At 30.3% G+C, this 21,510-nt stretch overlaps 1 protein-coding gene across 1 annotated transcript in view; it reads right to left on the reverse strand.

Annotated features, from left to right (window-relative positions):
- LOC145329059 (cell adhesion molecule Dscam2-like) overlaps positions 1–21,510 on the reverse strand; it is a 219,139-nt gene that overhangs the window by 197,274 nt on the left and 355 nt on the right. The window contains exon 2 of the mRNA XM_080173079.1: positions 16,821–17,039. Within this exon, the coding sequence (XP_080029205.1) occupies positions 16,821–16,887 (67 nt within the window). The 5' untranslated portion in view covers positions 16,888–17,039. The remainder of the gene's footprint in view (positions 1–16,820; positions 17,040–21,510) is intronic.

The following is a 21,510-nucleotide window of genomic DNA, read 5'->3' on the forward strand; positions in this document are numbered from 1 at the left end:
ATGGTCACAGGAAGTTTTCTTCTTTATATCGTTAAAAATTCCTAGGTTAGTTCCCCCCCCCCCCCTTCAATTTCCCTTAAAAAGCAAGCTAATGGCACAGCGTCCAATTAAATTATATGTCCAGCATATGCAATACTTCTAATAACCTATATCTACTGTGGAACGTTATTCTAATTCTAAGGACTTTTTTTCGCAGCATCGTTTGAATACTCTTGCTTTCATGCACACTTCTCATTTATATTTCATAAGCAAAATTATTTTGCACAGCTATTCCTTTTCTATTCAGAACAAGGATGTCAACATTCATCATTAGCTAAACTCAAAATAGTGTCTAACTTTTTATCTTTGTGACGTAACAAAAATCGAAGGATGAGAGGGGAGGTGGGAAAGGAAACCCCTAAAAAGTTAGACACTATTTCTAGGTTCAATTAGCTAATCTCAAAATAGCAAAAGCGGACGGACAGACAATGTGTGCTATAGAGTAGATGCGAACAATCTACACTTCAGTGTATTGGCCAGATGTGGCAAAAAATTATAGATAAGGTGTTAATTAAGGAAATTCAGCCATCTAACTTTAATAGCAGCGGAGAAAGCCAGATTTCCCCTGCAGCGTCGCTACAAGGAATCATGTGTTAAAGATCTTCGAATTGGTTGAACTTTTCAGGGAAGCTTCATATATGTATTACGACGATTATAAGAGGTTATGGGAGAGATAACTAGCTCTAGATAAATCATTCTGCATAACTTTACTGATTTACATTTCAACTAATTAATTGTTATTTTATTATTACTGCGCTACTTGTGATATAATTATCTTTAGTTGTTGTTTTATATGGGACAAAAGTTATTCCTTTATATTACATTTGTTCTCTTTGTTGTAAAGCCATTATGCATAATATAATTTCTTATTAACTTGCCGAAGGATAAAATATCTGCAAATAAGACAATTTTGGCCAAAAAGAGTGATGTAACAAAAAAAATAAAAAAAATTAACGTTAATATGTTTAGATTTTAAATTTCCGATAAAGATCTATAACAATAATTTTGATAATACCTTCATTAGAATAAACCTTTTACTATATAAACAGTTTGTATTAAAATCTCTGTCTGACCCCTACTGTTATTTTTTCTCCAAATACTTGTCCCCTTCCCTATTTATTCGCACAGTTATGTACTTATTTTCTATGTTAATGTCTTCTAGTCATGTAAAATAGATATTGCTTTGTGTGATTGCTGGTTGCTTCACTCAAAGCATCTAAAGCTTAAGAAGATTATTTTCCTTTCCTATAAATAGTCAAAAACCATCCTAAGATTTATAAGAAGCTTCCCTATAAACACCATGGGTGCCTAAAACGCTGTTTAAAAATAATGAACAAAATAGGGGAAGCGGGAGTTTTTTTTTCCATTACTATTGGTGCTGAATTAACTTCCTGAACCTAAAACCCTGCAGGCTGTTTATAACTTACCTAAAGAAAAATAGAAAAATTAAGTCATTTTTCATATAATACTGATTTACTCGCTTTAAAAAGCATTCAAAAAAGGTTTTATTTCAAAATAAAGATACAAATTTAGTTAAAGAGTAGCTACAACATCAATACAAAATAAATAGCTTGACAGAATTTAAAATACGTCAAACTGTTAGAAAAATTGACAGACAGACGAACAAACTGAGTGAGTAATAGTTGCAATTTAAAATATTTAAATTTATTTCGAGTTTCCAATATAACAGCTTGCAGCCTTTTTGTGTAAGAAATGTATTCTAAACAAAAAATAATTGACATTAATTACAAAAAATAGCTGTAAAACTTAACAATAAAGTCGATAACGCATTTCTAGTAATGCTGTTATGACTGAAATCTTATGATGATATGATAATAGCAGCATTTAAAAGAAAGTCGAAAAAGTACTGATTCAAAAATAGATAATGGATATAGAATACGTGGAATACTTATTTTTTCGTCACTTTAGGTTGCTAATATAGTCGGATATTGTTTGAAACGTTCATAAATTGTTAGGAGAGGGGATGGGGCAAAGTTATAAGGAGGTCTTGTTATATTAGCCAGCTATAAAAAACATTTTATTTGGTTATGTCAGAAACTCTCAAAATATCCATGAATTCTTTATCCATTGATACAATTAGTAAATATAGGAATTTATATTAGAAAAAATCTTGGCCAATTGTAATTTTAATACCTCTTACTTTTCAGGATATTTGTCTTTGGTCCCTGTTACTTTTGTCACCTGCAGGGTGATTAGAACCAATTCTTGGCACTATTGATTTAAATAAAAATAAACATAGTCTTTTTCGATCACCACCTGTATAAAAAAATGTTATGCTATGTGTTGGTCATCATATTGACACTTTAGAATAGATTAGGTTTTTAATAGTTATTTCTCGCATCGTATTATAAACGGCTTTCCGCGGATATAGAAAGTACAATTATGAGATTAAAACTAGTTTTTTTTAGCCCCGAGGTGCCGAAGGCACCGGCTAAAAATGATTGTACATTTCTATATTCGTAGAAAGTTTGATATAATACGATGCTAGACATAGTTTTTTCGTATGGATGAGAACCGGTTCCTATCCACCGGATTCGAATGAATACGAGAAAAATTTTTTAGAATTTTTCCCTTTCTTATAGGACGGGATCTGCAGTTGCAAAGGACCAACAAAAAATGAATTTCATTGTTCTATAAGTGAACAACAAAATATTTCTGTAACTTATATTCAATTACTGTTTGCGCTTATAAAGCATATAAATGTCCTTGTTAAAATACAAAAAAAAGAGATAGTATAGCCGAAGGGGGAGAGAAAGACAGGGTAATATTTGTCCAAAAGCCACTCCTTTGAATATTTGTAAAAGGATTTTATGTGTCTTGTAATGTAGCAAAAATTATTCTATTGTATAAGGGATTCAGATTTTTGTTTGTTTGTCCGTTAAGATCTCACTAACAACTGATATAATTGAGATCTGAAAATCAGGGCATTTTTAGTAAGGTCCTCGAAAAGTTTTAGTCCATTTTATTCCTGCATTTTTTGTAAAATTTAGCAATTTTGCATAAACTCCCATTTTGTAAGCAAAAGAAGAAGAATGGCCATTATTGCTTAGAAAGATAGATCATTATTTAATAGATCACGGATACATGGATAGGTTATGTCAAAATAAATAAATCTTCCTCCAATCAATTATGTATCTATATAAAAATGAATAAAAAAGGATCAATTTATCTAAAATTTTAGATTCCTATGTATATTCTTTTTGCCCCTCCTAGTTGGTATTTTTTGACTTTTACCAGGGATATAAATATAAGACAATAGACGATAAATTTATACCCCATAAGTCCACTCAATAAAATCAAACAAATAATCAATGTGCAAAATATTGGCTTTGGTAGCAGACAACTGTTGTCGTGAAAACTAATAGTAGAAAACAATAGAAAAGAATAGAAATCATATCAAAGACTATATTTATTTGATGTACAGACAAATTATTCCTGTAGAAGCTACGCTTCCCTGAAAAGTACTTAATAATCTTTCATACAGCGCAAGTATGTTGGTTATATGCCTTTAAAATTAAGGTGTTTATTCCATGTCGCAAAACAAACACAAAAAGAAATATGAATTTAATTTTGGTGAAAGATACGGGCATATAATAATTTTCTACAGACAACCTACCCTTTTATTGTCAGACCTTTCTCTGTTCATTGCAATTTGTTGATTGGTATAAGCATTTATATATAAGTGAGATGCCTGACTTAGTAGCAGTAAGAACAATTTTATCATTATAGCTTTGTGGAGCTGTTGGCCGTGACTCTGACCCCCCAATTTTTGCTATCGACTGAAGTTTAACATTTAGGTAAAAACACTACATCAAAGAGGGTAGAAATTGGTATGAAAATGGGTTTTAAAACAGCAGTACTATTCTTTAATGAACATATCACATTATTCAAAAAATGTTAAAAGTTGAAATCATGTAAGAGAGATATTAAAGCGATAAAAAATAGAAAAAGAAAGAAAGAGAAAAAGATGAGGTGAGCGAGAGAGATTAAAGAAGAAAGAAGAAGTAGAGAAAAAAAGAAGTAGAAAGAATTGTAGAGAAAGAGAGAGAGAGAGAGACAGACAGACAGACAGGTAGATAGACAGAAAGACAGACAAAGAGAGACAGACTGAGAGACAGACAGAGAAACAGAGAAAAAAATAGAGATAATTACAAACAGAAATTGACATACTGACGTATAAAATTAACAGAAGCGAAGCTATAATACGCTACACCAACAAAACATGGGCTACGCATATCATAACGTGCTGTGAAACGACTGACGTTTTTGCAAAACGGTGGATTTAATTTCTATTATTCTAATATAAAAAATAATTACAAGTGAATAGTATTTTAATTAAACATATAGGCAAATTAAATATCTAGGTCATTTAAAATGTCGCATTTAAAAACTACAGTATCATTGAATTATCATATATAATAAATTAGAGTAGTATTGTATAAACATACAAAAATATGTGTTTATAATAATAGAAAGGATTGTTCAAAAGTCAAACTTTTCTACGGTTATGGCTGGCCCGTCTGTACGTCCGTCCGAACGAATATCTCTGAACGTTTTAGGCCTGTTTAAATTGTCCTATCAATTTCAAACTTGATGATTTCTCAAGCAGTTAGGCTCAAACTAGAAAAAGAAGCATGCAATTCTATATATCTTTAAGAATTATATTTTAAACTTGTTGTTATTTAGACCTAATTTTTACGTGAATAAGTTGTTCTGTTACGATAACTTTGAGTAGCTTTTGCGTACACCAAAAGACAGAGATCGAAAGGGATAAGACAATTAACGATAAAACTATTTACATGCCTAATAAGGTTAAGTAAAAATTACCCCTTTTAGATTCAAACTTTTGGTTGCAAATAAGTCCAATGTCCCCTCCCTCCCTGAGGTGAAGCCCATTGGTAAAGCAACGCGCGCATGAATATTATGTGCCTATGAATTAGGGAACAAAAAAACTTTTGGTGTTGTCTAAAAACAGCAAATTTGACAACAACTCTCTTAAACTTTATGTCTGTTTTTCTATAAACATCAAAAATTACAATAAAAATCTGTAAATGGGTAGTAGAAGTTGCAAGTAGTAAAGCTTAATATTGGTCATACTCATTATATTGATGTGAATAATCGTTAAAAAAAACTTTGAAATTATTTTTCAAATATATTTTAGCATTTTTTAGGTTAATCATAACCCATAAATTCCGCTATTTAGCTTTTTTCGTTTGTTTTTAGGGTTGGTTTAGTCCGCCCTCTGTGTCTAAAATGGTCATTAGAAAACACGTCACACGTACACACACAGAAAAGTAAAGGGTGAATACACAAACATTTTACTATTTTATACAAATCACGTCACACGTACACACACAGTAAAGTAAAGGGTGAATACACAAACATTTTACTATTTTATACAAATCACGTCACACGTACACACACAGTAAAGTAAAGGGTGCATACACAAACATTTTACCATTTTATACAAATCACGTCACACGTACACACACAGTAAAGTAAAGGGTGCATACACAAACATTTTACTATTTTATACAAAACTTTTAGGTTTTAGGCTTTTTATTGTTTTAATACGTCAGATTAACCCCAGCCCTAGCCCCTAGGAGAGAGCTCAGGAAAATAGCATAAAATCACATTAAGACACAGCTAAGCTTCTCTGAAGAGTACAACTCGTTCAGACCAGCAGTTACTGAGATGTTTAGCTTGATATAAAAAAAAAACGTACTACTATAGTTATATACTAGCGGCTTCTCCCCTAGCCTCTTGGGGCTTTACCCCAAGAGGTGATAAAAAAAGAAAAAATTTTGCCAAAATCCGAAAGGACCAAGGAAATCTTCAGCCAAAAAATTGGGGGGGATTTTTTTTGTTTTTGGGGGGGTTGGGGGTGTCAAACCCCCCAAGAAAATAGCCTAAAACCACCACAGGATTCCCTGAAGAGTAGAATTCGATCGGTTCAGTGGTTACCGAGATCTTAAGAGACGGACAGACGGACAGACAGACGACGGACAGACGGACAGACAGACGACGGACAGACATCATTATGCTTTGTATTATAGAAGATAATAAGATAATAAAAAGATTTTAATAAAAACAAATTAATGTAATTTGAATATTGTCATATCGACAATGTGTCAGCTACGACATTGGACTTGAATCACACTGGTACCCAAAGTTTTATAACAACGTTATCCAAAAAACTTTAGGTGCTTTTATTATTTTTATTCTACAGAAGGGTTGATTTTACTCATCATTTTTGAGGAGGTAAATCGATTTATTGTCCATTAACCTATCCTAACTTGGAACTTTAAAGTAAATAAGATGTGTATTTACCATCTACAGAACTATAAGGAAGGTGTTTTGACACTAAGTTTTGCCTTTAAAAAGTTAGGCAGCTGAAATTACTCTTTTTAAAAGCGAAGCTTTTCTATAATTAGGGTCGGTCTGTCCGTACGTCCGTCCGTAACGGATAGCTTTTTTCGTTAATTTAGGCATGTAAGAATTGTCCTATCGATTTCAAATTTTGCATGGTGATTCCTGTAGTAGTTAGGTACGATTTAGAAAGCGTATCAATTCTATAATCATTACCAAAATGTCCGTACGTCCATTTTAAACATGTTGATTTTCTTACTTTTTTAACAACAAATTTTTATGTGATCGAATCATCCGATTGATCTGATTTTTGGTATATTGATTCCTAGGACAACAAAGTATAATGTTATAAGCGAAGCAATTCTAAAATCAAGTCCTAAATATGTAAGTATGTCCATAAACATTATCCTGTATAAAGCAGTTTTCAACAAATTTACTTACAATTTTGCTGCGACTCTTATATATTTATATTTTGATTATTCAGTTCTTACACTATATAAGTGTTCATGTCCGTTTGTCCTACCGTTTCAGTGCTTCGCTTTTATGGATGTTGTCATCCTTGTTTTATAAATACGATGGAAAGTTAATTATTCTCGTTATGGACTACACATTAAATAAATCATTATGTTTTTTTTTGCTTCTTCACTTTTCAAATAAATATCAAATCTAATTGTTATTGTTAAATAAATTACTTATTCTGTAAGTTAGTGTACATCATTATTCTATAATTGTTATCTACAAAGAAAATGGCTGGCAATAAGTTTGCAAAAAATCTCTGCAAAATATTTCTTGACAGCTAGTACAAGTGATTGCCCATTAATAAAATTGCCGCTAAAATTGACCAATCACAATTCTTCTTGTCAAAATACTGGTTTATTATTAGATGTCTTTTGATTCATATTAGCGGCAAAAAAAAATTGAAAATTGAAAATTTATAAGTTTTTAGTGTGACTATATAACAAGGATTTGCCCTAGTGCCCTTTATATTTTTTACCTTGTTGCTGTGTTACTTATGAACAAAGCTATCCTTGTTTTTTATGCTAGAGAATAATAACCCTTCCTCTGTATTTGCCGAAAGAAGAATTTGTCGCTAACAACAATTGTTAAATTCAGGGGAGTAAAAAATAATTGACAAATAAAACGGTTGTAAAGTTTCTTTGATAAAAAAAGTTATGCTTTGTAGTTTCTTAACATTTTCTACCAGGAAGTTTCTCTTTTTCGATTACAAAAATCTCATTATATCTATAATACAAAGTAGAACGATGGCTGTCTGTCCGTCTGTCCCTTAAGATCTCGGTAACCACTGAACCGATCGGATTCTACTCTTCAGAGTATATTCCTATTGGTCCTGTGGGGGTTTTAAGCTATTTACTTGGGGGATGGGACACCCCCAACCCCCCTAAAAATGGAAAAATCCCCTCCCAATTTTTTTTCTTTCTTTTTTTTCTATTATTTAAAATTAGTGGTGGAGTGGGGGCTTCTCACCAAGTACTTAATTTTTTTTCATTAATTACCTCTTGGGGCGTAGCCCCTAGATGCTAGGGGCGAAGCTGCTAGTATTATATAAAGTAGTATATTGTCTGAAGCTTTAGATTTTAAAACTACAGAACTGAATGACTTTTTTATGGAAGCTTTACGTAGGTCCCGGGATGGTTTTAGGCTATTTTACTTTATATTAAAGCCTTGAGATGGTGTAGGCTATTTTTCTTGCCTCTTACCCTCTAACAATTCAGAGCCCCTAGATGATAGGGGCATAGCCTTTGTTTAAAAACAAAGTAACAAAAATAAAGTAAAAATGTCAACAATCAAGACAATGTCCGTAAGAAGCGCAGCCAAAAAGAATAGTAGCTTTACAGGTAATAATAGAGGGAAGGGAAGTTTTGATATACAAATTAACTAAAAGCTTTATGTAATAAAAATACATCTTTATCAATCAAGAAAAAAAGACATTTGCAAATTAAGCATAATGTATATTTCTGTATATTATGATTTTTACCTTTTTATGAGCGTAGCATTTCTTATACTCTGGAACTATGTTATTCAGGTTTTCCTTTCTAAATTCTAATTTTAAATTTTTTGAATTGTTAAAGTTATTTCTCTCTTTCTTCCTCTCACCTCTCCCCATCTCTTTCTCTCTCTAATGCTTTTTTTCTCTCACTCTATATCTATCTATCTATTTTTTTGTGTATGAATTCTCTTCTATTTTTTATATCTTTAAAGCAAAGTAGCAGAGAATATTATCATCCTTGTTTACTAAGATCTTTTTCCATTAGTTAAATAGATATCATATACATAGTAATAATTTTCATTAATAATTTGATAATATATTATAAGATATTATATAAGGATGACAACATCCATAAGAAGAGAAGTTATAAAGTAGATTTCCATTTAACATACTAACATGTATCTCTTATAACAACTAAGAAACAGAAAGAGATTGAATAGATGATTTTTGTTCAAGTAAATCTTTATAAGAAATATGCCTCTATCTTAATAGCATCAGAGTAAATTATATTCCTCGTATTATGGACGTACAGACATAGTTAGTTACATAGTAGCTTCGCTATTGAAAATAAAGATAAACATCCATCCGTGAATAAATCTTATCATATCATAACATAGGTAAATCAATCAAAAAACTTTTATAAAGCAAGGGGAAATAAAGACAGATAGTTGAAGGTTCAGGGGAAAATTTGGAGCAGAGACTTATTTTTGATATAAGAAGCTGACAAATTTGAATATAGCATTGTGTCTTATTTTCCAAGGAATCAGTATTTCATTTTCCAAATCTATATTTTTACTAAATTTACAGATTTAAAATATATAGGACGAGTCTATCAAGCCCTATTAAACATTCAGGGCTATGGGATATATGTACAAAAAAAATGCCACTAACTATCTATAAGATCATTATTTTCTCTGTTCTACTATATTTAAAGCCTTATACATGTCTTTTTACTTTCGGAGATGATATATGCATATTACTAATGTAATTTATATGTTATTAATATATTAATGGTTCCGCCAATAGCATCAGAGGATTCTGTTATCAATGCAAGTCTTAAATAAAAAAATAGCCTAAAACCAGTATCTAAAATACCTATGTAAATAAAATAATAATATGTCACCTAAGAACTAAGATATGACATAAACATTTTATGTCTTAAATTGTTAACCCATTTTAATAAAAATAAAGATATATTTTTATTAATATTAATGTTGGAAACTCCTAATGATATACTGGGAAGCTTTTTGTGTATAATTTTGTCTTTTGCTTGTACAGACACGCAATTCACTCAGGTTCTTTAAGATCATGTTAAAGGCGCCCAAAACTATGAGCCTGAAAACATTGGGGAATTTCCCATCAATTGTTTGATGTTGCTGCGCTGCATATACATTATTGTCCTTGTTTTCAATAATCGCCATATTAATTTTAACCTTAGAATGGCAGAACTTTGCACAGAGTAGTTTTTGGAGGGTTTTATGATCCTTCCTGACCAGGATTTAAAAGACAATGGTTTATAAATTGATCTGATAATAAGCAAAATTACACTCTTTTAGAGATTAAGTAGTTACTTAGTAGATTATTAAGTTTGTATACGGATTGTTTGAACCAACCAATCAAAAATCTAAAAAGCTCCCAATCAAACTCTTAGGTCAAGGAAAGGGAGAAATTGATTCAAATATTCGATCCACTGTTCCCTTCCTCCCCGCTAAATGCTAAAATGTCTCCTTTCATAAAAAGGCTGAAGTAGAATTAGAATGTTGAAAAATACTATGATTCAAGATATCTAATTTCTAACTATTTCTTTCCGGATCAGGGGATGCATACTAACAGGTTGACAAATAGTTCCTGTTAAACTAGGCAGATTTAATTGACGTTTTTTCGGTACTACGTCAAACCCTAGATACGTCAAACAGTAGATGCGACAAACGCTAGACAGACAAACAGTAGACAGACAAACCCTAGACACGACATACGCTAGATACGACAAACGCTAGAATGCGACAAACACTAGAATATGACAAACGCTAGATTTTTTCCAAAAAGGACAAACAATAGATACGACAAACGCTAGAATGAATCCTTATAATAAAGTAAATGGATGGTTGTTTGTCTATACCAAAGGATCTCGCTAACTGCTGAACCGACCGGGTTCTCCTTAACAGGGTAGCTTATCATAGGTCCCGGGAAGGTTTAAACCTATTTTGGGGGAGGGTACTACCACCATCCCAAAATATTTTGTCCCTAGAAAATAATTATACCCCCCACCCCAAAAAAATTATTTTTAAAAAAATACTAAAATAAAAAATGGGGTTAGGAGGAGTGGGTCGAAAGTTTTAGAAGAAAGTTTTCTTACTCGTTGGCTAACCAACTTTTGGTACTTTAATGAATTTTGATTGGTTGGTTTAAGAAGTTCAAAGTGTTCAAACGTTTCAACCACTAATTTTACGCTATATGTGATGTACATAGATTTTTAAGCCATTATCTTATCCCTTTAGATCCCTCCAATGATAGTAATAGGTATAAATTTAGTATTAATTAACAAAAAAACTTATGAATATTTTTTTAAAGTTTAAATTCTAGCGTATGTCGCTTCTAGTGTTTGTCGCACTTTAAAAATTCTACTGTTCGTCGCGAATTTGAAAATTCTACTGTTTGTCGTAGTCTAGTGTTTGACGCATCTATTGTTTGTCTGTCTAGCGTTTGACGTATCTACTGTTTGTCTGTCTAGCATTTGTCGCATCTACTGTTTGACGTATCTAGTGTTTGACGTAGTACCGTTTTTTCGACCAATGTGGCTTTTTATAAGAGTGGTCTTTGTGTCATATTATCGATATTGAGTTCTAACAAGAAATCTAATTCTACAATTTAACAATGGACGTTTAAACAATTTACATAACCAATGATGATGAACCCAATTATCCCGTCTTTAAAATAAATTAATGGCTGAAAAATGTGGACACATTGAACCAAACAATCAATGAACATGAAAAAAACTGCCCAAAATTTTAAGTCAAAGAATGAAAGATCGTGTTTATAGAACTTTTGGTTGATTTAGTATATTTGGCATTCTAAGTTTTTTTTCAACCTTATTCAAACATACCCTGCTCTTTTGATATCTTAGGTTATGGGTTCTTTATGGGGGCTAGGGGGGAGAAGTAAGGGGTAGGGGAGGTTAATGAGCCCCCTCCCCGACTTTTATCCAAACAGGTATTTATCTTAATTACTACGCAAGGCATACCAATATTCAAAAACAAGGATGACAACATCCACAAATGGTAAGTGAAATATCTTAAAATTGTAGAAGGATCAATTAATCATGCTTTACACCTGTAACAATATTTCCATTATGGCTTCGAATCTGATTAATATCCGATGGATTAAAACCGGTTCTCAGCAATACTGAAAAATGATGTATAACAGATCGCATTCAGACAATTTTCCTCGAATAGTAAAATAAAAATCATGAAATTAATACCTGTTTTGGTAGCCTAAGTCTCCGACCCCTCGGGTTTAACAAATCTGGGTATAATATTACAATTCTTCATTTTAATATTTCATAAATGAATAACTTGTGATTAACTAAATGGAGAAAGCTAGCTTTATTGGTTATTTCATATTGAAATAATTCTACATTATTGGTGGAAAGAATGATCGGAAAAACTTAATTTCAGAGCAGCCTTGCTTCGAGAAAAAAAAACGACATATCAGTTAGACAGATAGAAAAACACATAAACGACATGCATATCAAAAGACATTTTGTGCCTTTTATAGGTTGCATGTCTGTCTATGTGTAACTTAAAATATCTAAAATAGCCGATGTGCTTTTCAATGTACTAGAAAGGAAAGTTTTGTTGTAATACTCTGTTAGAATAACTAGCGGCTGCTTCCCTAGCATTAAGAGCAAGTGAAGGGCAGAAAAATAGCCTTAAACCATCTACAAGTATATTTATCTAAAAGTTGAATAGTCTAAATCCAACCCAGGACCTATGTGGATCTTCCCTGAAATGGATAACTCGATGGAATGGAGTCCACAAAAAAATATTTTAATTAATAATTATAGGTCGTTTTGAAATATTTTGGCTGTCCTTTTATATTAACTAGTTCTATAATCTATATCCAGATTTTATATTTAATAATTATTTGTGTTCATTTGTATTATACGTGGATTAAAGATATTATTAATGTAAGCAAGATTTAGAGTGGCTACTCTATGATTAATTTTAACCATCTTTTTTGTCTATAATAAAACTAACCACTCGACCATTTATTTCTACTTTGCAGTGTAGATTTATATAGGTCATGGCCAGGTTTTTTTTTATCTATTTTAAGGAAGGTTTGTTCAAATCACCTTAAAGAAAAAGCCACTGTAAAATTTACTGCTTGTTAAATAATGAAAACAATAAAATATTTTAAAGAAGCTGTCATTTCCTAATTTTGGGGGCAGAATAATTTTTGTACGAGTGCTATATTCCTTTCAATGTTGATAACTAATACGGATTATGATACTTTTCTATTATAAATATTAATTACATATTTATATTATTCTCTAATCCTTAGTTTTCTGTATGTCTGTAACGAATGATCTCGCTAGCCGCCAAGTCGATATAGTTCACCTTTACAGGGATCGTTTTTACCTAAAAAAAATGCAGCCCCCCACCCCCGTTCCTCTAATTGCCACTAGAGGCTTTTAGGGTTGTAACCGCTATTTAATTACATAGAGTAAGGTATGATATGATTGTGCTTTCCGCGGTTAAGAAAATGAAAAATGTACATATTTCTATTATGTTTCTATTCTATTATATGTATGTTTATAAAAACACAAATGCTCATTCTATCAAAAAAAAAAAGTGCTGAAGAAAGATTACATGGATTTTATCAGGCCATTTCTTCTAGTATTTTCTATTGTTGATTCTTAAACTTAAAAGATAACAATTTTTTTGTACCTTCTATAAGGTGTGCCTTGAAAACAGTTAATTTTTCCTAGATTATGTTTCTGTGTGGGCTATTATGATTTTATATATTAAATTTTCTGAGCTAGATTTTATAACATGAAGAGCAGTTAGTGAGAGATGTGACTTAAGATTAAATTGAATCAATAACGTTTATTGAGTCCGTTCCCTAATTCGTTGGCTAAAAAAACACATGTCTTAAGATCCATGGGTAGCAATCCTCTTTTAGAAAACATGGCAATTGCTTACCTACTTAAGTAGCAAATCCCACTTACAATTACCTGACTATAATTCAATTTTAAGCGACATTTAGGGAACACCCAGTTTTGTCAAAATGTAGATTAGCATTAGCGAACTTTTTTTTTCAATGCCTTATCACAATAGGGGCTAATTTTATTATGTATTTATCGTTTATATAAAGAAAGTACAAGCTGCACGTTATTTTAGATCTATATAACGGTTAAGGATAAACTTTGTGCCGTTATTAGATTAACATAATTTTGTAGTCATAGTGTCATTTTAAGTCAATCGTGAAATAAAATATAAAAGATTCTAACGCTTTATGTTATTTATAAGGTCGACGTAAATATTCGTAAATTATGATATGTTAATTATCTGATCATTATTGAACATCCTAAAGGGTAATTAGATATGATTTTCAAGAAAGCTTCGAATAAATTTAAAAGTATAAATTAACATTAGATAAAGCACAAACACGCGACTATAAAAATTCTTTCATAGACTTTTTCTTCGTATCTGTAAATCAAAAGGTGGGGAGTTTAAAACACTAAAATCCATTTTCAAAAGGAGCATATTAGTGTACAATATCATACTTTGATAGAAAAAAGGTTACAACAATGCTATTTTTTATGGGGAACTCCTGAAAAGCTTTGAAACATTTCTGGGGGTTTTATACTTCAAAAATATTATTTAAAAATATAAATTGCTCCTTTAAAAACCCTTTTTAAAGGTTTGAAACTATTTAAGATTTAAGATAAAATCTGATGGTATTTTTATTTATAGTCTGGACTTACTTATACCTTATTATAATACATTCAAATGGATAGTTAGATGAATAGATAAATAGAAAGATAATTATTACTTGTTATTAAAGCTTAGATGAAATTAAATAGATTACACAGATATAGATAGAAAGCTAGTTAGACAAATCAGATAGATAGTAGGGTTGGGCCGGATACTTTTTTGGCCGGATACCGGATATCCAGCTGATTTATAATGCCGGATATCCGGTTCCGGCCGGATATCTGGCCAACGTTCGATATCCGGCAATTTACCTGATATCCGGCCGGATAACCGGATATCCGGCGTCAAAAATCAGGCGGATATCATGTAACTGGATAGTTTTAATATCCGGTATCGGGCCGGATATTGAAAATGACCGGATATTCGGCCCAACCCTAATAGATTGATTAACAAACAGCTGACTGAATAGATAGATGGATAGGCAAAGACTTGTTTTGGCTAAAAGTACTAGAAAAATAGACAAATATTCATGGGTAGAGAGACAGATATAAAAATAAACATATAGATTAATAGACAGACAGACATATGGATAGAATAACATATAGATCATATAGATGTATAGACAGACATCTAGATGGATGGACACTGACAGACATCTAGATGAATAGACAGACAGACAGATAGATGGATAGTCAGACAGATAGTTAGATATACAGACAGATAGATAGATAGACAGACAGACATATGGATAGAAAGACATATAGATGTATAGACAGACATATAGATGGATAGACACTGACAGATATCTAGATGAATAGACAAACAGACAGACACACAGATAGATGGATAGTCAGACAGATAGATAGATAGATAGACAGATAGGTGGATAAACAGACAGTTGGATAGACAGACATATAGATTGGTAGACAGACATCTAGATGAATAGACAGACAGATAGATGGATAGTTAAACAGATAGATAGATAAACAGACAGACAGAAAGATGAACAAACAGACAGATAGATAGACACTGACATACATCTAGATGGATAGACAGACAGACAGACATCTAGATGAATAGACAGACAGACAGACCGATAGATGGATAGACAGACAGACAGACCGATAGATGGATAATCAGACAGATAGATTTATAGACAGAAAGATGGATAGAAAGACATATAGATAAATAAACAGACATATGGATAGACAGACAGATAGATGAACAGTTAAACAGATAGATAAAAAGACAGACAGAAAGATGAACAAACAGACAGATAGATAGACATACAGACAGAAAGATAGATAGATAGACATATAAAGGTTTAGACAGATAGATAGATAGATAGACAGGTTTATAATTGTTAAAGATGATCGTAAGTTTAGGCTTGACCTTTTCCCCTTACAGATTAAAAGGTGCGAGTACTAGATTTTCATAGTAAGTGTATGAAAATGGATATATTATTACTTGGATCTTACATAAGATTTTCATTTTCTCTAATAAGGTGAAACATAAAGCGGGCTAAAATAACGATTTCCCCTTTCTATTCCCTTTATACCCATCCCAATTTAGCTTTTTATCAAGGAAAAAAATACTCTTAAGAATGATTTTTCAGTAATTTTCAAGCATAAAAAAACTTGTTCTCGAGCAATTTTCACTTGAATAGAAGGAAGATGGCTTTGAAAAAAAAAGTCACCTTTTTATCCATTCATAAACCATGTGTGCGTGTGTGTATGTGTGTATGTGTGTGTGTATTTGTATTTTGGAATTTAGAGAGAGTTTAAAGTTCTTTATGTGCTTATAACAAGGTAAATTATGATCAAAAGCACCGATTCAAATGTTGGTTGGTTAAAAATTTTTCAATTTTATTTTCTCAAACTAGCGGCTACTCCCCTAGAAGACTCAAGGGGCATTCAAGGTGGGGGGGGGGGGGGAGAAGTCGATCCTCCCTTTTCATTTAAGTTTGAAATGAAAAAATTAAGAGGGGGTCATTGTTTTGATAGGTTACATTCCCCACAAAAAAAATAGTTAAAAACTTTCCCTGGACCTATAAAAAGCTTCACTGTAATGGAAAACCTATGGACAAAAAAGGGTACTGCCTTATTTAAGAAGATATTGGGTTTTCAAAGAACATTTTCTATTGGATAAAATTTTCAAAAATCAAAGTTTTATCGTTCTAAACTGACGGCAAAAGAATAAAATAGCGCAGCTACGCTATTCTACATATGATGATGTCACGTATAATGTAATCAAAGTTATGAAGGTTTTAAAATCCTATAAAAAATGTTGGGGGGGAGGGGGGATAAAAGAAGTATTTGCTTTGTGGTTGGTATCATGTATGTACATTTTAAGGATTATTATGGTCAAAAAAATGCTTTTTAGTAGCGAAGCTACCTAATAACTCTAATATTTCTGTACCTTTGCATTATTAGTTTTTTATTACTTACCGTTGATAAGAAGCAGAAAAACCGTCAAAATTCTCGTCTCCATATTTGCTGATAACCGAACTTTCATTTTGTTGATTTGTTATCACTTTTTTGTGTTATTCTAATAACTAATAACTATAGAAAGATCACTAGTTTTTTTTATAACATTGTTTCTTTAACTTTTCTGATAATTGTTATTTCTTCATTTTGTCTTCCTTGAAAAATTGTTATCGTCAAAATCTAAAAATAAGAAAAACATTAACAAATATTCAATGGATAAAATTATGGGAAAAGCTTGAAAAAAAAAAAAAAAAATTAAACCCCCGTTTTCACAGTATAACCAAGTCTTACATTTAGAAATTTATTGCCAAAACTTAAGATAAAGAACCTAATCAGTTCATTAGTTATTTAGATCTCAAGCCTCAGACAAAAAAAGATTTATTTCTATAGAATTATTGGGCCATATAATTATGTATGTACATATATTCGTTGTGTGTTTTATCAAGAATTTTGATAATATTTTAAAGCTATAAAATGCGAATGATAAATTTTTACATAAAAGTTTAAGAATATTAACAAAATTTTAGAAAATAAGACATTTTATCACAAATAAGGATTTTAAATATTTGCTTGTCCTGTTTTACTAATCTGCTAACATCAAAGCTCTCCTATAAATAGGATATGTTCATAATCATTCTGTTTGTCAAAGGGAAATGGATAAAATTACATTATCCTCCTAGTTTATTGACAGTTTTAAGAAATTAAAAATATAAAAATGAGCTTCATAAATGTTGTTGTTAATGAATTATGCGCTACTTATGAAAAAAATTGTCTTTATTCGTCTACCTTTATATATTTTCTATTGTGATGTAAAGGTAAGGTTAACTATTTGCATCCAAATTTAACAAGGATGAAATCATCCATACGTTAAATTTGTGTAACAATTCAGTGTTTTAAGTCTGAACAAGTTCTGTCAAATTGTAATAGAAATCCCCATTATTAAGGTTCTATCTTGTAAAGTTTAGTTATTGTTAAATGTTAAATTGGAAGTTCTGTTTCTAGAAGTTATTATTGAGTTGTTTTCTAAATTGTTCCCAACAGTTACAGGAATCTTTGGGCAACGTTTGAAATGGATTGGACAATTCTAACATGACCAAATCAACTATCAGACTGACAGAAAAATCTAAAAACATAAATGTAGAAAAGATTCACCTTTAAAAATAGCAAAATTTTAAAAGTCATGTTTAATAATACTGAACAATATCATATAAAATTTTTATAGCTTTTATATAAAATTTATACAGGAACATTGATAATTCAAGAAAATACAAAACAAAAGCTAATTAAAAATCATTTTATAGTAAATTTTTATATTATTTACCGCAATATTAAAATTACAGTTGCTAAAAAGTTATATAATAGTTTATTAGAATATCTTAAATTGGTATTTTTCGTAAAGATTAGATTTGAAAGAATAGCCCTAATATTTCTAAATAAAAGAAAAACAAAATTTATAATAACATAACTTCATATATATAGGTATAATAATAGTTATCTTCAGAAAAATAGAACAAAATCTAACAATCATTATTAACACCTAACTTAATTAATTATTTCAAATTGAATAAAGGAAGATAAAAGAAAATGTCATTAGAAGAACAGATTTTTGTCTCCTACTTTTTAACTGGTTAAAATCTAAGAAACTGAAATATCTTACATCTTTCTTTGGTTTCTAACAACTAAAGTATCTTTTTTATAAATTTTTCACAAAAATATAAATTCTTTAATGTTAAGTTTGGATACAAAACAATTTCTTACAATGCCATATCATTGTCGGTAAAAATTGTCCATCTCTAAAAAAGTAAAAGTTGGTTGGAAGCCTATTCAAAATAAACTCACGAATTCAAAGGGAGAATAATTCTGAATTAAAGTTGTAGAAAAAGTCATCTTCTTTTAAAAACTATTAGATTTTCGAAAATATCTTAAAGTTATAAAATTGTGTTCAATGTTTAATAGTAGTTAATGAAACCAATTAAAAAATGCAATGTTTCGTAACAGTACTCAATAAGAATATATTTACATGTGAAAAAATCATACATTAAATCCATTTTAAAAATCCCTCTAATATTTTTACTTTGCATATTTGTCTATGTCCACGAAAATCAACTCTTTCGTGGGGTTGTAAAATTTGCCCAAAAAGAATCGCGAACATGACTTTAAAAAATTTACTTTTCAGATTGTAGACATTTTTTTCTATGTGTGTTACTAAAAAACTTTCGCCTTCTGTAAGAATTGCTTTGTGATTTTAAGCTTTATCAATGGCATAGATATTCTATAATTAATGTTTGTCTATAAATACTTGAGTTTTAACCTTAGTGAATTAAAAAACGTATTGTATGAGTTTGTTCTTTCTATCAAAAATGAACTGATTGAGTTACTCTTTTGGAGATTTCACATGGATCTTAGAATGGTTTAATACTATTTTTTCTGTCTTGAGTATACAGAGACTCTACAGATGATAAAAGTAAAAAATGAAACTTATTACCTATTCATTTTAGTATTCTATTTTTTTATATATAATTTCATACTTTTCTGTCGTTCAACAATAGCTTTCAAGTAACATTAACTTCATTTTTAAAAACAAATATCGAAAGAAATCCTCTAAAACCAAAATAGGAAAATGTACGAAATCTTAAAAGATGCAATTTATAATTGGTAAAGCATCCTTGGCTCTAGCTATGACACGTATACCCTTTAACCCTTAAATAAGGATGACAACATCCATAAAAGCAAAGCTACATAAATCACACGATCTTGCATAAATGCATTTTGTATTGAAGAATATTATACATTAAACATTGATTTAATTTTCTATTAAAACTTTCATTACTGTTCATTTAAGATCGAGATTTTTGTAAGCTTGTTGTTTTAATCAATTGTCAAAAATAATTTGGTTTTATATTTGTGTCTACTTTTGTAATAGTAAATGTATGAAAAAGAAAGAATATTTTGAAACCCAAAAACAATAATCAAACTATGTGGTTTGAATAAACATTAAAATAATTGCAGCGGGCATTGATAACTTTTCAACAAAAATATTAAGGCTTGCCAGAGTAAAGTTAATTACCTATATACTATTAACAGCATAAGAAAAGTTTTTAAGTCAGTATTTAGAATATTTTAATATGTAGGTAAACAGTTTTGTAATTTATTAAATTACTTTTCTAACAAAATTAAGAAAAAAGTAATACTATTTTACTGCCTTTTATGATAAAATTATAAAAATGTCACATTTAAAAAAAAGAAAAAAAGTTAAAGTCAAGAGTCCAATATAATAAGTAACCACAAATAATTATACATCTTTGGAAAACAAAAGTTCTATGTTCAACCAATTTTTTTTTCAGTGAAGCTTGTCTGTGTCTCTGTTTAATTTCTCATATATGGCTTTATTATAAAGTTGTGTGTGTTAGGTTGAAATCTAAATGTTAAAAACGTGCCCAATCGTCTATAGATATCTTAAACAAACAAAGTTCAGCCATCAATGAATTGGTAAATAGCTGAATAGTTGATTTCATTTGAATGTGGTAGAGTAACGTTAAGAATCTATAAAAACCTTTTAAAGCAAATAAAAGACAAAATTAGATAATTCCTTCTTCAATGAACTTAGTTGATGCTTTTTAAAAATATTATTAAACTTGATCAGAATTAGCAACTAAATCCTACATAGCATAAAAGTAAAATAAACAAAAATTGGAATAACCAGTAGTATACCAATTGGAGAAAATTTAAAAAATTTCCAATTTTTCAATAGTAATTTTTTTGCATTTTATTTTTACCTAAATGGCTGTGCAAAAATGACTGTATTCAATCCATCCATTATTTTGTCAATAGCTTTCTGTTTATTCATTCAGCGCACCTGCTTTTTAATTTGCTTGACAAGTGTCTGTATGTCCATTTAGATTGGTTAAAAATAATCAAAGTTAATAATTAGCAAATTGACAGTATCTTGTATTGCAGAAAATTTTCAATATATTTAGTTGTAAGTGTTAGTTTGTCTGTTCATCTAAATTGTTGCTTTATGGATGTTGTCATCCTTGATATAAAGTATTTCATGAATAAGCTAAAAGACAAACATAAAAGATTTCAAAAAGTTAATATGTCTAGGCGCTTTAAAAAAATTTTTAACATTTCTTTTCGAACTTTTACTCATATTTTAGCAATTCTTAATTTTAAAGAAAAATCCTTCAAATTATCCAAAATTCTGGATTTTGGAAAATTTAATTTTGTAAATTTGTGTAATATATGAAAATGATATGATTGATTACGTTAATGGGAGGGTTATACATCCCAGCTTATCTACCTGCTTAAAGATATTCAAAATTTATCAAATTTCATGTTAATAGCGGCTAAGTAAGACAAATAAAAAAGATCATTTTCTGTGCAAAGATTGTAAAAAGTTAAATATCCAAGCATGGCAACTAACAAGGCCTTTACAATTGTATAAAAAGGTTTAAGATTGTATATTTTGCATTATTATGCCTATGTGTTATAGGCCCTTTAACATGCCCATGGCTTAAGTATGTATATTATATATATATTACATATGTATATACGTCCCCCCTCCCTCATATATGAGCCCCTATGCCCAAAAACTTTCTAATTCTGGCATAGGTGGAAGAATCAAAGGATATTTGTTGACTAAAAGTGGAAG

This window comes from Acartia tonsa, chromosome 9 (assembly GCF_053477335.1).
Source record: "Acartia tonsa isolate MP-2025a chromosome 9, ASM5347733v1, whole genome shotgun sequence".
In the NCBI taxonomy this organism is placed as follows: Eukaryota; Metazoa; Arthropoda; class Copepoda; order Calanoida; family Acartiidae; genus Acartia; species Acartia tonsa.